Source organism: Scatophagus argus, chromosome 15, assembly GCF_020382885.2.
Source record: "Scatophagus argus isolate fScaArg1 chromosome 15, fScaArg1.pri, whole genome shotgun sequence".
Lineage (NCBI taxonomy): Eukaryota > Metazoa > Chordata > Actinopteri > Scatophagidae > Scatophagus > Scatophagus argus.
In genome coordinates this window covers 7,548,927-7,566,138 of record NC_058507.1, presented here as the reverse complement: position 1 = coordinate 7,566,138, position 17,212 = coordinate 7,548,927, and the positions used below count along the sequence as shown (strand labels likewise).

Here is a 17,212-nt window from a genome sequence, read left to right as displayed (position 1 = left end):
TTGCAAATACTGTATACGTGCATCTGTGCTTGTTTATAAACACACTTGTGCATGTGGCGACTGCAGGCACGTTCAACTGAAGCTGCATACTTGTGTTTGCATGACTTGTGTGAAGAAGAGCGACAAAATCAGAAATGTGGCTGACCTTTTTTTTTTTTTTTTTTATTTTGTGCCGGCAATTTTTACTATGATGGCTAATGACATGCAACGAACACGTCTGGAAGCTACAAACGTCCCTGTCTCCAAGCTAACCAGATCAGCTACGCATGTTAGCAACAATCAGGCAACCTTCCAGCCATTGGACTCAGGGGACCCCAGCACACACTTTCACAATCTCGCTCTCTCTTTCTCTCTCTTCTCTGCAGCCTGTTCATCAGAGCGCTCAGTACAGCTCACTAAAACATTATATCATAAGACACTCCAGTTTCACTCTCGCCACTCCATAAAAGTCAGGTAATTCATACTTCATTTATATACCTTCCCATTAATAAAGCTGATGAACTTTTACTCCTTAAATCTAATGGGCCATTTTGCCATGACTGCCAGCGCTTGCCGTTTTCTCTGTCTGTGTCTCCGCTTCCTTCTACTCTGCTAGTGCTTTGTAGAAAGCTAATCCGCAGTCTCTCAGCCACTGCTCACATACAGTGTTTTATGGGTGAAGAGAGAAAGAAGGATTTGGAGATTTTTGAGGCTTTTGACTGACCTCCGCCACAGACAAGCAGTGACACGTACCGTATGGTGATTTGCTGTAGCTTTTGGTGGTTCTTTTTCCCTCTCCGTTTCCCTCTACCTCTATCTATCTGAGTGCAACAGAGGGTCATTGACCTCCGGGCCTAAAGCAAGGCATGATGGCTCCCCAGCTCGGAGGCTGTTGACAAGCGTCTGTGTTCTTTTCAACAACTCGTTCAACAACCCCCCCCACCTCCCGCCACCCCCCACCCTTCTCAAGAATGTAACACAACCGCTCACTGAGGTAACCCAAGCCCCTCCCCTTTCCCATCCTTCATTTACAGAAAGAGAAAGAGACACAGAGAGAAAGAGAGGGAAAGCAAGACCAACTGGGGGTGTTAAGACAGCTGTCCCCCCATCTCCCCATCTAACTCTTGCTCCCTCTCTATTTCTCTTCCTCTCTTTAGATTTGCTTCTAGTCCACTGCCTGTGGAATAATTAATGATCCAATTGAGTCGAGGAGAGGACTCTGACCAGCAGGGGCTGTTCCTGAATGACTGGGTAGCCGTTTTATGGAGGACTGGAAAATGGAAAGAGAGAAAGACATGGGGAGACAGATAGGCAGAGGAAGAGAAAGACATAAAACAGTCAGAGAGTGAGAAAAAGAGACTGTTAATAGTCTGTTCCCCAACACGCCTTAACTCGGTCTTCCTCTCTGTTTTCAACCCCTCCAGTCTAATCCTCCTGCCCCATCCCCCTCTCCTCTCCTCCATCCTGATGGCGGGATTGGGGGGCCTGACCTGTCTGGTGATTGATGGTAATGTCTCAGGAAGTCATTTTCCCCAACAGCACCCCGCCGCCTTTCACCAGGCCTGGTGCAGAGGTGAGCCCATCACATGGATGCTTTTAACTCTTTGCTCACTCTCTGCCCAGGTCCCTCTGACCCATCTTTCTCTCACACCGTTTTCCCACTCCACACTGCGCTTGATCTCAAACACCACCTCTGAGTTCCCTCCTTCTGTCTTGAACGCAGAGGAGAGAAAGTTGATGGCGCTACAGAACAATTCTGTCAGAAAAGGCAGGATTAAAAAAAAAAGCCTGCAGAACAGTGAAAGCAAAGGTTTCTCTTGACAAAAAAACACAGGCCATCTTGAAGTGGATCTTCCGAGTGGCCCCTAATTCAGGTTGCTGGGGATGGATCCCCACGACTCCATTACTGTCAGTGCTTACCACCTCCATTATGGCAATTAGGACATGGTTCCAACACTAGGAATGCTTTGCTATGCTCTGGAATTGCTAACATCTGCTGTGTCTCCGCTCCATGTGTCAGAGTAGAGTTGTCTTTTCTTAAACACACATCTTCTTACAGTCACACTCTCTCTCGTCATTTTTCCTTCTGTTTCTTCAACACTGCTCTCCACATTTATTTTCTTAATTCGACTCAAACTGTGCCTTAAAGAGATCCCTCTCTGTTTGAGTCCAAATAACCTAAAATGATCCGTGAAGAGCCTCATGGTTCCCGTTTTCAATAGGCTTCATTAGTTTTTAATATCTAGCCAAGGAAAGGAGGGGAAAATGGCATGGAGATAATCAATGGAAAGGGGCTGGTAGCCTATTAATCTCCCCCAAAGGATTGTGGGTTAATACACGCTCTCGCATAGGCAAACATGGCTGTGTGGGGAACACATCTGTCTGCCTGGATGGGCTACTTAATGAAACAGCCAGCATTTGGCTGCTGAGATGGATGTCGTTCCACCAGTGAAAAACGAGTTCTCTCTCCCCCTATGCTGGGACACACATGACAGGGCTCCATTCAATTCACTGGAGACCTGACTGTGTCCCCGTGTGAGAGCAGCTTAAACAATGTGGGTGCCGGGCAGGACAGGCAACGCATGGCCACCAGAGCAAGTCGTCATGAAGATCATATCAGGGAATCCTAATGTGAACAAGAGTCTGACTGATCTGGGAATGAGAGAAGACAGAGAAAGACTAGAAGAGCAGCAGTACTGTAGATAGATAAAGAAGAACAAGGGAGGAGGGAGATGAAGGCTGAGCCACCTGGGATAGATAAGCACAGTGTGTTTCAATAGCAGAGTTTGTGTGTAAAAACTTTGGTCTGTGTGCACATGCATGTGCAAGTATTCTTCCAAGATATGTGTGCATGTTTATGTGTGTACATGCATGTGCGTTCTGAGAGTGTCAGAGGTGACCCCTGGTCAGGGAGTCCTGTAACAAGAGCTCACCTCCGGTTCTGCGAGCTCTGCTGTCGGTGTGCTAAACAGCCACCTGAAGACAGGATTAGCCATTGTGACCCGGCCCCAGAGGTAACTGAGATACACCTCCGGGGACAGACATGAAACACACACTGTCACGTGTTGCAGAGACTAAGCCAGGTGGGAAGAGACAGACAGTGGTGAAAAGTAACTTGGTACATTTATTTAAGTAATGTACTTATGTATAGGTCTCAGGTACTTTGGGTATATCACTTTCTGCTACTTCATACTTCTACTCCACTACAATTCAGCGGAAAATATTGTACTTTTTACATCGCTACGTTTATAACTTTAGTTACTAGTTACCAGCCAGATTCAGATTCAGATTGTTACAATACAAAATATAACCAACAGATAAATTGTGATATTGTAATATCAGTTAAGCTGTATTTATCCCCAAACCTCACCATATATAAAGTATATATTTAAAATGTATGAAAAAAAACCCTGCCCCCATTTTACCAGCGTTAATATTAAAGTAATGCACAAATAGTGCAATATTATATAATACTGCACATTATTCTGAAATGAGCTATCCTGCTATTTTAAATGCTGGACCTTCTAAGAGAGTATTTTCACAGTGCAGTACTGCTACTTTTAATTAGTAAAATATCTGTGTACTTCTTCCACCACTGAGACAGACACAGAGGAAGATAGAGGTTTAAAAAAAACTGTAAAAGAGAGACAGACCACGACAGGTGGTGGCAGGGATTGTAAGAGCAAACAGGACATCTATAAGAGGATGAATGCAAGTCGGATACAGTATAACGTTAAGCAAGCTAAGATGAAGGTGTCAGCAGTGTTTGCTGTTGTCTAGTGAAAACAAAGCACCAGAGCATAAGAGGATTGGGCGACCTAACCCGGTGCCTTGAGGTAGCTGAGATTTGTGTCTGCATGGAAATTGATGCCTGTCAGCCTGTCTATGACTCAACTATGACAGCAAGCATGCATGTGTGTTTCTGTGTGCGCATACAACTGTGCGTGTTGTTCTGTGACAAATGAGCTGTGCTTAATTTGCCACTGATTATGCGGGCTGCTGGTGCCCTAAACCCCTTTGAACTTGTAATTGCCCCTGGTTTCAGTAATGAACATTAAGGAGGATTCAGAAATGTGTGGCTAATTACACATTTGCCCCCTTTTTAATTTCTTCATCCTCATGCAAGATGAGAAAGAGGAAAAGGAGGAGCAGGAATGGTAGTAGGAGGATGAGAGCCAAGGAGGAGGTTCTGGGTTGGGAGGCATACACCGCTGTTGTCGCCCTCTTTATCTAAATAATTGTACAAGCTGGTTTATGGGCTTTAGAGAGGTGCTTTGTGTGTCATTCGCTGCAGCCCTGGGGATATGGGGGACTAGCTTGCCTCATGATCAATATTCAGAGAGATTCACATCTAGAGCCAAGGCCTGCTCTGCCTGGATTTGGATTTGGATTTATATATATTTATTTATTCTTTTTATTTGATTTTCTCTTTTGTTCCCTTCTTCCTCTTTCCATATGCTTTTTCTTATCACCATGTGGTACAGCTATTTTTATTACAGTGTTTGCCATCTATCATACATGCTCATTTGTATAGCTTTACATGATCTTTAGAGGGTTGTAGCTGCAGAGAAATGTTTGAAGTGAGCACGGGCTGCACTATGTGCAAAACAGACGCCAGCAATACATGGCTTAATATATATGCTAGGCAGAACTGCCTCAGCAATGGAGCATTCTGGGTAAATGGCTGCAGTGCAGGGAGGGTCCACTGAGGCTAGTGGAGGGGGAAGAGTCGGGGAAAGGAGCAACAAATTGACCTGCTCAGCCTCGGTCTTTGATGTGGACTGGGTTCTCTCTTAAAAACCAGTCCATATGTTCAGAGGGGGAACGAGAGAGGATATCAGTGGGGAAAAATGAAAAGGTGAGGAAGTGGGGGGAAGAGGTGAGAACAAGAGACATGGCTCCCAGTTATAAGGACCCCACTGTGCAGGAATCCCACTGCCTGCCCCTGGACTGAGTGCTGGGCAAAACAAAAGCATGCATTTGAGAGGAAGGGAGGGGAGAAAAATCACACAAAATGGCAGGAGTGGGATTCGGTGCAGCCAGAGTCCCATGACAAACCAAACAGCGAAACACAAGGTCTGTTTTTGATTTCTACTCAGTGCCTCCGTCCCTCAACCTTTTCTATTTCCTTGGCTCCCTCCCCTTTTTTAGCCTGATTTGCTGTTTCCACACTTGTGCTGCTCCTTTTCCCTTTTGCATTTTCTTCTCTTGGTGTGAGATGAATATCAAAGCACTGCTGGGGCAGCTTGGAGGCCTGCAGCAGAATCTCATTGGCCTCCACGGTCCCCAGTATGCAGCAGCCACCGTTCTAGCAGCTCTTGCCACAACCCCACAATCAACTGTGGGGGGATGAGGCTAGCCTGCAGGGCGGTACCCCTGGTAGGGTAATTTAAGGAAACTAGCTCTAAGATGTGAAACCAAAATCCTCTTATACATTTTGTTATGAGTAAGATAACCCCGAAAGTGTAAAAAAAAAAGGGGGGGAAAACAGCACAAAATCAGCTACCACCATCTTAATAACCCTGCTTTTCTACCAGGGGCATGTATGCTATCACAGAGTACCTTGCAGGGTCCTTTATTACACATGACGTCATTCAGCTCTATTTCTTACAGAGTCAGCTAAGTCAGTTCCAAGCCAACAGATCAGCGTTATGACTACAGTGGCGGGGAAACATTCTCCCAGTTGGGGCCTATTCTCAATGGAGTATAGAGCCTTGAAGAATTCTCCTCAGCTTGGTGCAACAGCAAACAATGCATGCATGTGTTCTTCGAGGAGTCTCTCACTGTTCAGAGCTGTGAGTTTATAAATCTGACTACATAGCCCTGTCTGCATTCTGCTGAGGTCAGGGTCTGTGCATCCATCTCTGCAGGGGCTCATGGGTCCTGGTCTTCCATGAGGAGACCCCGGTTGTAAATCATTTATTTAAAGTAAAGCACATTGCATTCAATTTTGGGGAACACTCTCCTCCTTTGTTTTTCCCTTGCTGTTGTCTTACTTGAGGATATGTTGGGGGTTGCTCTTTTTCTTTTTTCTTTTTTTTTTGCGTTGGCAAACACTGTGGAGTTTCACACAGCTTAATCACCGCCATGCAGTGGGAATGTGTCGTAAACAGTCCCTCAGCGAAAGCACTCATTTCTGCTACTTCATTAAACAACCTGCATTAAGATGCAAACAGCAGGAATGGAAATTAACAGGGAGGGAGGAAAAAGGGAGGAAACACGAGGTGGAAGGAGGAGAAGAGTTAGGATTATGCAGGAATTGCTGCATTTAGACATAACACAATAACATGATGCTCATCTTGAGGACAAGAACGACTATAGAAATCAAAAGTCAAACATGTCTACTCCTTTTACAAGCATGCACACACACCAACCACATAGTGTATGTAAGGTTAATGTGCTATGTTTTATATGTCAGTGGATTCCACGTGGGGTTAGTTGGCTTTGAAGTGGAACTATGACAGATCTGGATTAGGGGGCAAAGTGTAAAGGTCTGATGTCGGAGCATGAAACGAATTAGGGCTTATTACATTCTAATGCAGCACTAAACCTCTGGAACGGCTACCAGCTATGCCAAAGCACACTGTAAACAGAGCTGTGACACGCTAACACTGGGAAATTACCACAAAGCCGCTCTACACTGAACTGGCAAAGTCGATGCGGCCCGTCATATAATTATACAGCCTGTGAAAATGGGAAGTCGCTGGATCCCCTTCTAAACTTTCACTTTGTTTTCTGTTCTCTCCCTCTACAAAAAAGCATCTTGCTGACAATGTATGGGTAATCTGTTGAGGTCTGACAAGGAAAGTGAGATTCTTCTGTGAAATCAAAAAGTTTTGTCTGTATCTTTTCACTGTAGTGTCAGAGTGTCTGTGTTTGAGTATGTTTCCCTGTGAGGTCTGGCCATGTCGTGGCAGCCCTTCTGTGGAAGAACAGATGGCAGACTGAGGTGGCTTGTGTCTCTGTTTCCAGGGTCTCTGAGCAGCCAATGTTAAAAAACAGTGGCTAGACAATAGCTGGGCATCAAACCTCACCCCCCGTCCCCAGCCCCAAAGATCCCCTCCACAATCATTATCAATGACTTTCAATGACTCCTGTGCTAAACATGGCCAAACTATGCTGTCATATTGTCACTAACATCTGTTTTGTAAACACACAAAGCAATGGGTATTGTCAGAGAAGTAAAGTGATGACTCTTTTTTCCTCTGTCTCCTACTGATAGCCACACATTTGGGCAGCGGCAGCGAACCAAACTGTCGCCTGGGTTTCTACGGGTGAGTGGAGAGCTGACTTTTGGGCTCCGAGGCAAACGAGCACATGACAGATTAGTGTGTGGGCCTCCTCCAGGCTTCCACCCTTCTGACCTTTAGGAGTCCCCTCTTTACCCCCTCTCCTCACCCTTGCTCTTAGCCCCTAAACCCCACCCCTCCACCCCCGACTCTCCTTCTCCTTTGTCTCAACCCTCCCTTCATCCTAATTCACACAACCTAAGGAGGTGAAAAGCAAACAGATTTTCCACGTACATCACTGACACAAATCCCAAAGTTGCTTCTCTATAACATCTGTGGATTTAAAAAGCTAATTTCACCCTTAAACAACACTATTTCCACATAAAATTATATGTGAAATTCAGACAAATCAACAATGTACCATGATTCTTTTTTTTTAAAATGTCGCATTGTGTATACTGGAAAGATAAAGTGGGCACCAGCAAATATGGAATAAACAGCTTTCAGCAGCTGAATGTAAAGAGAGGAAGGGCTTGTGTATTTCAAACTGTTTGCAGATGTGTATCCCCAAAAGTTAAATGCTGCTTGTACTGGAACAACACACAAGGATTAGAAGGACTAGAGAAGCTTAAACAAAACTGGGGATACTACAGAGCTGACTGTTTAGTCTGCTCAAACAACATGCCCTCTCTTTCTGAGGGATGGACTTGTACACTTGTTTATCATATGGGACAAACATCCGTTGCCAGGGTTTGGCCTTGCCTGCGCCCATGTCTTGTGAATGACCCTAGTTGGCTCTTTTATTTGAAACTATAAAGGGTGGCCGAGAGAGCAGTGAGGAGGGCTCGACCTGGTGATGACACCCTGTTGTCATGGAGACTAATGCTATGTTGGGCCACGATGGGGGGGTGGTGACCACTGTCACTTGTGTCTAATGATGTTTGCAGCACAATGCACTCACCTTCGCACAAAGTGTGTAGTGTCTTCACTCCGCCTATATTATCAAGACATCTCTTGAGTTCTGCTGTCAGTGTACCAGAAAAGCATGGGAATCAATTCAGTCGAAAAACTGAATGTATAAGTATTCACATTGGTGCTGCATTAAAGAAGGTAAAAGACAATAATGTGCTAAACGCCATATATAAATGCCAACTCACTGTATGTAAACATCTCTCATCTGAACACGCAGTTGCATTGCTTGTAGTCCAAGGAATTTGCAAATGATCAAGGGATATATCACTTCCCTTTCAAGGAGCCCAGGGGACCAATATACCTGGCTTAGCAGCTTAACAGAATTTCCCCCAAACACCCAGGCCAAAGGGAGACCCGGCACAAAACCTGAGACACTTGATGCTTGAGAGGGCTACCAACTCACTACCTACTGACTGACCCCCCCCCCACTCAGTATTTCCCTCCCACCTTCTAGCTAACACACACACAAACTCTCAACCTGCCTGGTTTGCTCTCGAGGTCTCTTATTTATTTTCATAGGTGTTTGAGGGCTTAAACTAGTCAAAAGACAAGGCTAGAGTCCCAGAGTGGTATCTTTGGGTTTGAGTGCTTCCTGTTTTCATTGCAAGGCCGACCCTTGTCTTTACAGGGGTGAGTAAGGGCTAGCAGGGGGTGAGAGGGAAGGAAGGCCAGGGGCACCAAGGGGCTAATTGTAGATTTTAGAGTTTGCTTTTGCCAAACAAAAGGGCATCACCTTGTGCAAAAATAAGAAGAAGTCCCTTCCTCTCTATTTTTCTGTCTGCCACCCTCTTCTTCCACATTACATTCCATCCCTCTGCCTATCCTTCTGCGTCACTCCTGCTTCCTGAAGTGGATTTTGTAGTCCATGCTTTTGAAGTGCAGTCGAACATTTTACCCCTAACAGTGAAGTTTACCTTTCTGATAACATAATCTCCCTGTAGTATTGAAAAGCTTATACCAACAGTCTGGGATTTTCCTTCCCTTAATGTGGCTGGAAGACATCCAGAAACTCATGGGGAAGGAAGGAGGGAGGGTGGGTGTGTGGGGCGGGGGGGTATATTGGAGAGAGTGAGAGAAAGAGTGGGAGGGAGGATAGAAGGAGGGAGGGCAGAGACGGTCTGACCCTCTTCTGCCAGCTAACACCAGCTGATCCGTGCAGCCGTTTGCCAGTTACATATGGGGCATTTAAGGTTGCCAGCTCACGTGCTCTCATGTGCATACGACTTCAACATAAAAGAGGTCAGGGTTATCACAGCTTCTCCATAGAGTGGAATCTTTGAATATTATATGAAATCTCTAAGGTGCCAAAGACTCTATTTTCCCCTTTGCTGGAATGTAGGCATGGTATGATTTATGGTAAATAAGAGTTGAAAATGAGGTCATTTTCTATATGTGAATGTCATGGAAAAAAAATCATCTTTTGATTTCTACCGAGAGAGTGTGAGGTCAGAGTGAAGCAAGGGAGGGCTGGAGGGGAGAGGAAGAGGGCAATTTTGTTATACTGAATCCAAAAGCCAACTGTTGTTACTATTGGCCTGTGTTGTTTTTCTGTGTGTGAAGGGGGGCTCCTGTTCTTTTGAGCTTTTCAGAAGATGTGACAATGGCTGGATGTTGAGAACATATGTAGAGAGACCCCTGTGGCTCATGGACGAGGAGCTCCATGCTGGCCCCGCCGTTGGAGAAAATACAAGACCGCTCCTTTCACTCCTCACCCCTCAGTTAATGAATGCATGAATGGCAGAATGCCGCTATAGGCCATTCAGGGGCCAAAGTCCCCAAGAATTCATCCTTGCACAAACGCATCCAGCAATAGCAAATACATTTGCTTAACAAATTAAAAGAAAGGAGAATGGCTAATGGGTGTGAGTGTGTGTGTGGGTGTGTGTCTGTGTGTGTGAGAGAGAGTTTATTGGTGGGAGAATTGGATGGTGAGAAGAGAAGGGGGATAATTCAATTAGTCCTCTTCCTCAGTAGAGAAATGAAGGCAGGTTAAAAGGGAGGGATTATTATTTGTACAAGACTGGCCAGGGCCTTACACAAAAGAAACAAATAAAGATTGGAGAGAACATCTACAAGCAGGACATGTGATAAAGGAGAGAGGGACAAGGAGAAAGAGGGCCTTGAAAGCTCTGCTCTGTCTGAATTAACCAGCTTGCTGAAAAATGTGCCTGTACCCAACACTGGGCTTCCCCCCCTCCTTTCCTTTCCACTCTTTCAATTCAATTTTAAAACAATTCTAAAGAAAATTGTTGGCGACTCTTCCAAAAGCTCCGCATGCGTCATTCGGTCTTTCTCTCTGCATCTTTTGCAGAAGGGAGTGCTGAAGCACGGTGAAGAACAATGCCGAATGAAGACGAAGACATTTTTAGTCTAAACTCACCAAAGGTTTGTGTTCCTGTATTTTGTGCAAACAGGGCCTTCTTCTCCAAGCCAAGGGAAGTATAGAAAACCTAAAGCAGTAAAAGAATTGCACTCTAATAATTTAAAAAAAGTTTAGCCTTCCTCACGCCCTCAGCCTGTGAATGGAGCCTGGTCTGTATGGTTTGGTGAGAGGTCTCTAGTCAGGGAGCGATGGAGCTGTGAACAGCTGTGAAGTCATTTTGATAATGATGAGAATAATAAGCACGCAGACTGGCGTGGTGGAGCCGCTAAGGCCTGCAAGGCTCAGGGCTTTGCTGTTGCAGCTTCACTGCTCCTGAATAGATAAAAGTGATTAAAGCACTCCTGATTATCCCTGACCAATATGTAATGGATTTACAGCCCTTTCAATTAGGCCGTATTTGCTGGCCACACATTACTTGGGCTTTTGGTTAGGTAATCATGGTACAGGGGCTTTGGGCTGGGAGAGGGCACTGGTAAAGGCAGGGGGGTACAGGGTGCACAGGGGGAATGTGACCCTCTTCAATGTGTGTGGATGATCCATAAGACTGAAGCTCTACACTAAGTCTCTTCTACTTTCTCTTTCTCTCTTCTTTTACTTCTCCCTTCCCCCTACCTTGTACCTCAATCTCTGGGACGCAGAGCCACGTGCTTAGAGAGCAGCTTATGTGTCCTGCCGTGGCCACCTCCTCCTGAAACCTGACCTGTGTTGCAAAATCAATACAGCCTGATGTTCTGATAATGTCCTGACATTAGCAAGGGTGGGGGGACAAGTGGTCCATCCCTTAATACTAACACACACAGAGAGACAGACAGAAAAGCAGACTGACACATACAGGAAACAGCAATGCAAAGAGTATCTCATCATTTTACCAAGTATGTTTGAAAAGGAGAAGAAATATATTAGCATGTACAATATCACCCCTAAGCATTACAATACCACCAAGTCAACTGTATTTTAAAATTTAAAACTGATCAAAAGGTCATGCACGTTCCAATGAAAAGACCGCATTTGTAAAAACATAAACATGTACAAAAACAGACCTAGGTGTAGGCTTGCATATTTGTACACATAAACATCTATACACCTACACACTCACTGTAAAAAACAAACAAACAAAAAAAACTAAAACATGATGATATGATACACATATTTACACTCACAATCCCTCTTCAGCAACTACTACTCCTTCTCTAAACCTGGTCCGGAAAAACAGTCCAAACAAACGGTGCATCTCTTATTGGAGTAAATGTCATGTATTGCTGGACCATCTTCCTCTTACTCAGTGTGTCCTGAGCACAGTAAACAGTCCAAACTGATTAGATTGACCTGGTCACTGTGTCCCCCTGACAGGTGGCTGACAGGTGAGCATCACAGCACTGCCATCACTCACTGCCTCAGTAACGACTGTGTGACAGGTGTGTGCATGTGTGATTGTGCCTCAACATGCTTTTTTGGAGTGTGTGTGTTTCTCAGAAACAAAAAAAGTGCATGTCTAAAAAGAAATAGCTGTGCTTACCGTGAGATGCTGGAAGAGCCACGCCCTCATGATGTTAGTGGCCACCTTGGGGAAAATGCCACGCTTTTTCTGCCTCTTCTTATCCTTGTCTGGATCATCGTCATCCCCTGTGCCAGGCGATGCAACGCTGTTGTCTAAGCCATCTCCTGGACGGATACCAAACCCTGGGTTAAATAACATCCCAGACCACACCACTGACTGAGAATACAGTAAAGAAAAAAACCTGGATCTAAAAATTTTCAAAGCTGAAACAGCATTATTGACAGTCAAAGCTGACTTTAAGGCTCATGAAAAACGGATAAATGGACAAATACCACAGGTACCTATGAAGGAATTCAAAAGCACTGCACTGAGGCCTAGAGAATCACTGCAGCAAAGCCAAAGTGTTGTGTAGTGAAGATATGGAGGTAGGGGGATTTGGATGGCCTTAGAGGAAGGCCTGTACATAGAGTGAGGGGTTTACACAGAGGCCGAGCAGCGTTGTTCTATACCTTAGAGCACGGGAGAGGGGAACAGGGGTTAATGACTAATGTTATGGTTGGACGATGAGACACTAGGGTCCTCATTCCCGTTCTACAGTAGGAGGAGGAGGAAAGTAAAAAAAATTAAAAATAAAAAAAAAATGGAGAGATGACAAAAAAGGACAAGGAGTCTCCATATACAGTAGATGCTTGGACTCATGTCATTAATTCAATTATATTTGCATGCTTGACATAATGTAGAGCTTTTTTTCTTTTTTTGTCTTTTGAAGGGAGCCAAAGGGGACGGGAAGGAGTTATGCAGACATATACAGTGGCACATGGACATTCGTGCGTTCACATTGCGTGCACAGACACAAGCTCGCATACAAACAAATCTCAAAGGCGTCGATAATTCACGGCATCCAGTTGAGACACGAGTACTAAAGCAGGGATGTGATTTGGGGTGGTTCATTGTTGCACTTCGATGCACATAATGGACTCGGCTGCGTCCCCTCCACCCCACCCCGAACTCGACTCTGTTCGTTCTCCTCTCCCACTCCCTTCCCTCACAGCAACCCCTCCCCATTCCGCCACAAGATTAGCATGACAGGCCAGCAGCGGCTTCTCCTGCATTAATGTCCGTCAGTGTTTGATTTCAAGAGGAAAACATGCACATACCCAGACACGATTTCTCCTTTAAATCGAAGTTTCCATCTTTGTCCCGTGCCTTTTTCTTGTTCCTCTTCCTCCGGCATTAATTGTGCATTAGCAAAAATGATTTACTTTTAACAGTCATAGTTATTTTTTCTTGCCCCCGGGCACAAATGCCTTGAAAGCCTTCCTTGAGGGCATCTAAATTATGTATCTGAAAAACTCCTCCACTAAGACAGAGAAGGACCCTGACGTTCTCAAAATTCAGACTCGCATGTCCTCCTGTTTTTGGGGAGGCATCAATCACAACCATCTATACAAGCCTTAATCTCGCATAAATATTTGAACTAATAACATTAAGAAGGGGGAAAGAAAAAGGATCCGACTGGTGGCGTAATCAAATGCAAAATAAATGAAGAATACAAGGACAGCAGGGGCCCTCACTTCTAACTACTTTCCTCACTTTCTTTTTCCTCCCCCTTGTTTTTCCCTCTTTTTTGTTCTCTCTGTCTTTTCTTTCTGTGCACACTGTTTTCCTTCCACATCATTAGTGCAGAGCCACACGAAAGAGGAAAACAGAGAAGTGCCGACTTTGCGCTCCCTGTGTGAAGTTAGAGAAGCAACAGCCCTTCTGAAGGACATATGGAAGCCGGGACAGAGACTAGGGGTGTTGTAATTGTAGAATGGGCATTCATTAGTGGCAAATGCCGTAAATCCGAGGCTAAGTACGAATCCTTGTTCAGGAAAGCCTAAAACAATAAACTTTGGTCTGGCCATAGCCCTACCCTGACTGTGAGGGGTTTCCTGAGAAATGCGACCCAGACGGAAGTCAAGTCTGACTCCCCCAGTTTGCTTCCAAACTTCAATAACAACACAACCAGTGAGCTGTGAATTTAAACCGCCCTCCTCTTGTTTCTCTGCTTTTGAGCTTCACTGAATAATGTTGATACACAGTTTGGTTGTTTGTTTGTGCCGCCAGGTTTTGTGTTGATTTTCGAGCTAGTCTCCAAATCCCTCTCCTGCTGTGAGCAGTCAGGCTCATCCAATGGAACCACACAGTGGCCAAAAGGCTGGCAGATTAATTTTATTGACGTTTCCATTTTCACTGCAATGCGATAGCCTCCCCCCCGGCCAGGGCCAAAGCGACCCATGCGTATTTACAGACTGACCTGTCACTTCATTACCCAGCATGCTTGCTGCCTCCTGCCCTAGCCCGCAAGGGTGAAACCAGACTCCAAGGCTTTCGGGTCCTCTTTGCCTCTGCCTTTCTCTCACATGCACACGGATACTATCATGTGTACATGTATCAGACATGTACCATTCAAGCATAAATTCTGTGTGAAGTTTCAATAGTTTCTTTTTACTTCCTATATACATGCATACATATGTGTATTCTGAACAGAGAATGAGGGAAAACCGAGTGTGGACAGAAGGTGAAAAAGAAAGACAGAGGAGGGACAAGAAGAAACAGAAGGAAGAAAAGAAGGAGTAGAAAAAGAATAAAGAAGATCCAACTTGCACAACCTCATTACATCTAAAGGAGAGCTGGTGCTTTGCATCCACCCCCACTCCTTTCTTATGAGCGAGAGAAGGAACGCTGCAGGGCAAATTGTCCCAAACGCTAATGGCTTCTGACTGTTCCCTGGCAACTCTGCCATTCTAACCTGTGTGGATGTGCACTCTGAAAAAATGGGGAAAGGAAAAAAGTGCAGGGCAGAGCAGGGGGAAGCGTCCCATCATCTGGCCATGTGACACAGATGGGGGTTGGCTATTAGGAGGCAGCCGAAAGGCCTAGGGGAACCGAGGTGCTGGAGTGTAGCCCCAGGCACTTTTGGAAAAGCAGCGCCCTTGGAGACGGAAAAAAGACAGCCACTACCCCCCTTCTCCCACTCTCCCCACTCTTTTTCTGTCTTCCCTAGCTCTTTGCTCCTCTCTCCTTCTCCCTCACCCACTCTATCAATTTCTTGACTTAAAGTGCTTGCAATGAAAGTTGTGCATATTTTCATATGCACGGAAACCAAGGCTGTGTAATCAGGCAAGATGGAAGACAATGACCAGGCTCAATGAGGGTGCAAGAGTGAATGAAAACACTTGCAAACAAACAAGCACACAAGTCCAAGAGCACATTACGCTCACATACATTCCCTCTCTCATCACCAGTGGGTGGTTATTAAAAATGCATTCAGATATATCTCCCTGTGAGTAAATTGGTCTCAGGGCTGAGCTCATTAACGGGCTCGGAAAGGACTGTAAACACACTGCAACCCTGCTTATCTAATGTTGGCACATACAGGGTCGCTTCAGGATTTCATGCACAAAGAACTGGTTTAGCACAAAGTGGCCTACAATCTCTGTTGAGAGTAAAGGAGGGATTCAGGGGAGTCCTAATGATGTTGGAGATCATGCTTCATGTCTAGGAGGCACCCTGCCCCTCAGGGAGCTACTATGGTCTTGTCAGCCGTGGATGCACTCCGGATATGACCGTGAGTGACACATATTGCGGCTCTGTCAGTACACCAAGATTTCCCTGTCTTTGTTGCTGCGTGCAGTTCTGATGTAACAATGCATAAATGAATAATGACTGGTCAATAGTTGGAAAACATTCAAATCCAGTCACGGTTAGTTATCAAGAAACACTCCAGACTTATTGGTCCCTATACTGTTAATACACCTAGTGAAAAGCCTCTAGACAAGCTTTAGATGTTGTGTGTGTGTGTGTATTATTCTGAAGGCTGTACAGTGATTTTGCACTGGGAGGCCCCTGCATTTGTTTCAGGGTAATGAAGCAAGAGTGTAGAGGCAGTGGCTTATGGAAGCTGTGGTTAAAGTGACTAATTACAACAGACCCCCCAAGCCCCCTGTCAGCCCAGACTAGTCAGGCATGTTCACCCAAGCTCACCCAAATGAGGAGAAGAAAGAAACTCGTGAGGAAAGTTAGAAGGAAAGAGAAGCAGACAGAGAACAGAAGCTAAGGGGTTTGTTGTACCAGGAGCTCCTTTGGCCTTCCCTACCTTGGCGCACCATAGTGACCGGGCCCTCCAACACTCCCGCCAACACCCTCCTATTACACCACCTCTAGCCCTGCAGGCTTGGCCGCAGAGAATGAAGAGAAAAGAAGAGGGGGATTTAGAGCCTCCCTTTTCCCTCTTTTTCTCCTCAACTTTTCAGCCAACATAAGCGGCGTTTAGCACATTCAGTCCCCCAAATGGCAGCGAATGAGAGAAGCAGTGGGGGCTCCTCTTTTGTCCCTCTGGTTACCCCTTTTATTTACTCTGGATTTACGAAGAGGTCTTTGCCGGCTCTGGGACCACATGCTCTTGACGCACACACAATCTCTCTCCCATACACACATACACAAACACGCTGGCTCTATTCACACCAGTGGAATGGTCGACCCTCTGCTGCTTTACGCTGACTGGGGATTACAGGTCTTCAGGCTACAACCACATGCTAGCAATATGCTTCGTACTCATGTAACATACAACGCAGACGAGTGCTAACGAGTAGAACATAATCTCTTTAATGATAAAACACACACTTGAGTGTCCTATTTCTAACAGTAAGTAACCCATCAGTGTGTTCGTGTGACCGCACCATATGGTCTACTGCGCTCATTCAGATCCATACAGTAGATGAGGGCTTTAAACGGCACTATTTTAGTGTGGCTGCACCACTGCAGCCTGTGTTTTACGCTGATTATTTCCTGATCTGTGCTTAAACAAGCAGCAGCCCCTTGCACTGGACCATAAAACAACAGCTTAGTAAACAGCAAGCATGCTGACAAATTGGTAGCGCTCAGGCCAGAGTCATTAACAGCCCTAAAACCTGTCAGAGCAATTACAACAAACTCTCTCCTTCAGCAAGTCTCCCTACCAAACTCAGATGTCACTACCCGCCTCCTCTTTACTGCCCCCTCTTACCACCAGGGCACTGGCTAAAGGTGAAGGAGAGAAGACTACCACATTTTCCTCTCTCCTCCAACAGCCACGACACCCCAGAGAAATAAGGACAAACCTCCATT

The 17,212-nt window shown here is 45.4% G+C and overlaps 1 protein-coding gene across 12 annotated transcripts in view; it reads right to left on the bottom strand.

Moving 5' to 3' along the window:
• meis2a (Meis homeobox 2a) overlaps positions 1-17,212 on the bottom strand; it is an 80,538-nt gene that overhangs the window by 34,348 nt on the left and 28,978 nt on the right. For 6 of the 12 annotated variants that reach the window (XM_046411967.1, XM_046411970.1, XM_046411972.1 and 3 more), the window contains exon 8: positions 12,080-12,225. In XM_046411967.1, coding sequence (XP_046267923.1) covers positions 12,080-12,225 — 146 coding nt within the window. Of the gene's footprint in view, positions 1-12,079; positions 12,244-17,212 lie in introns of all 12 variants that reach the window. The other 6 variants (XM_046411965.1, XM_046411969.1, XM_046411971.1 and 3 more) reach the window with 2 other exon arrangements.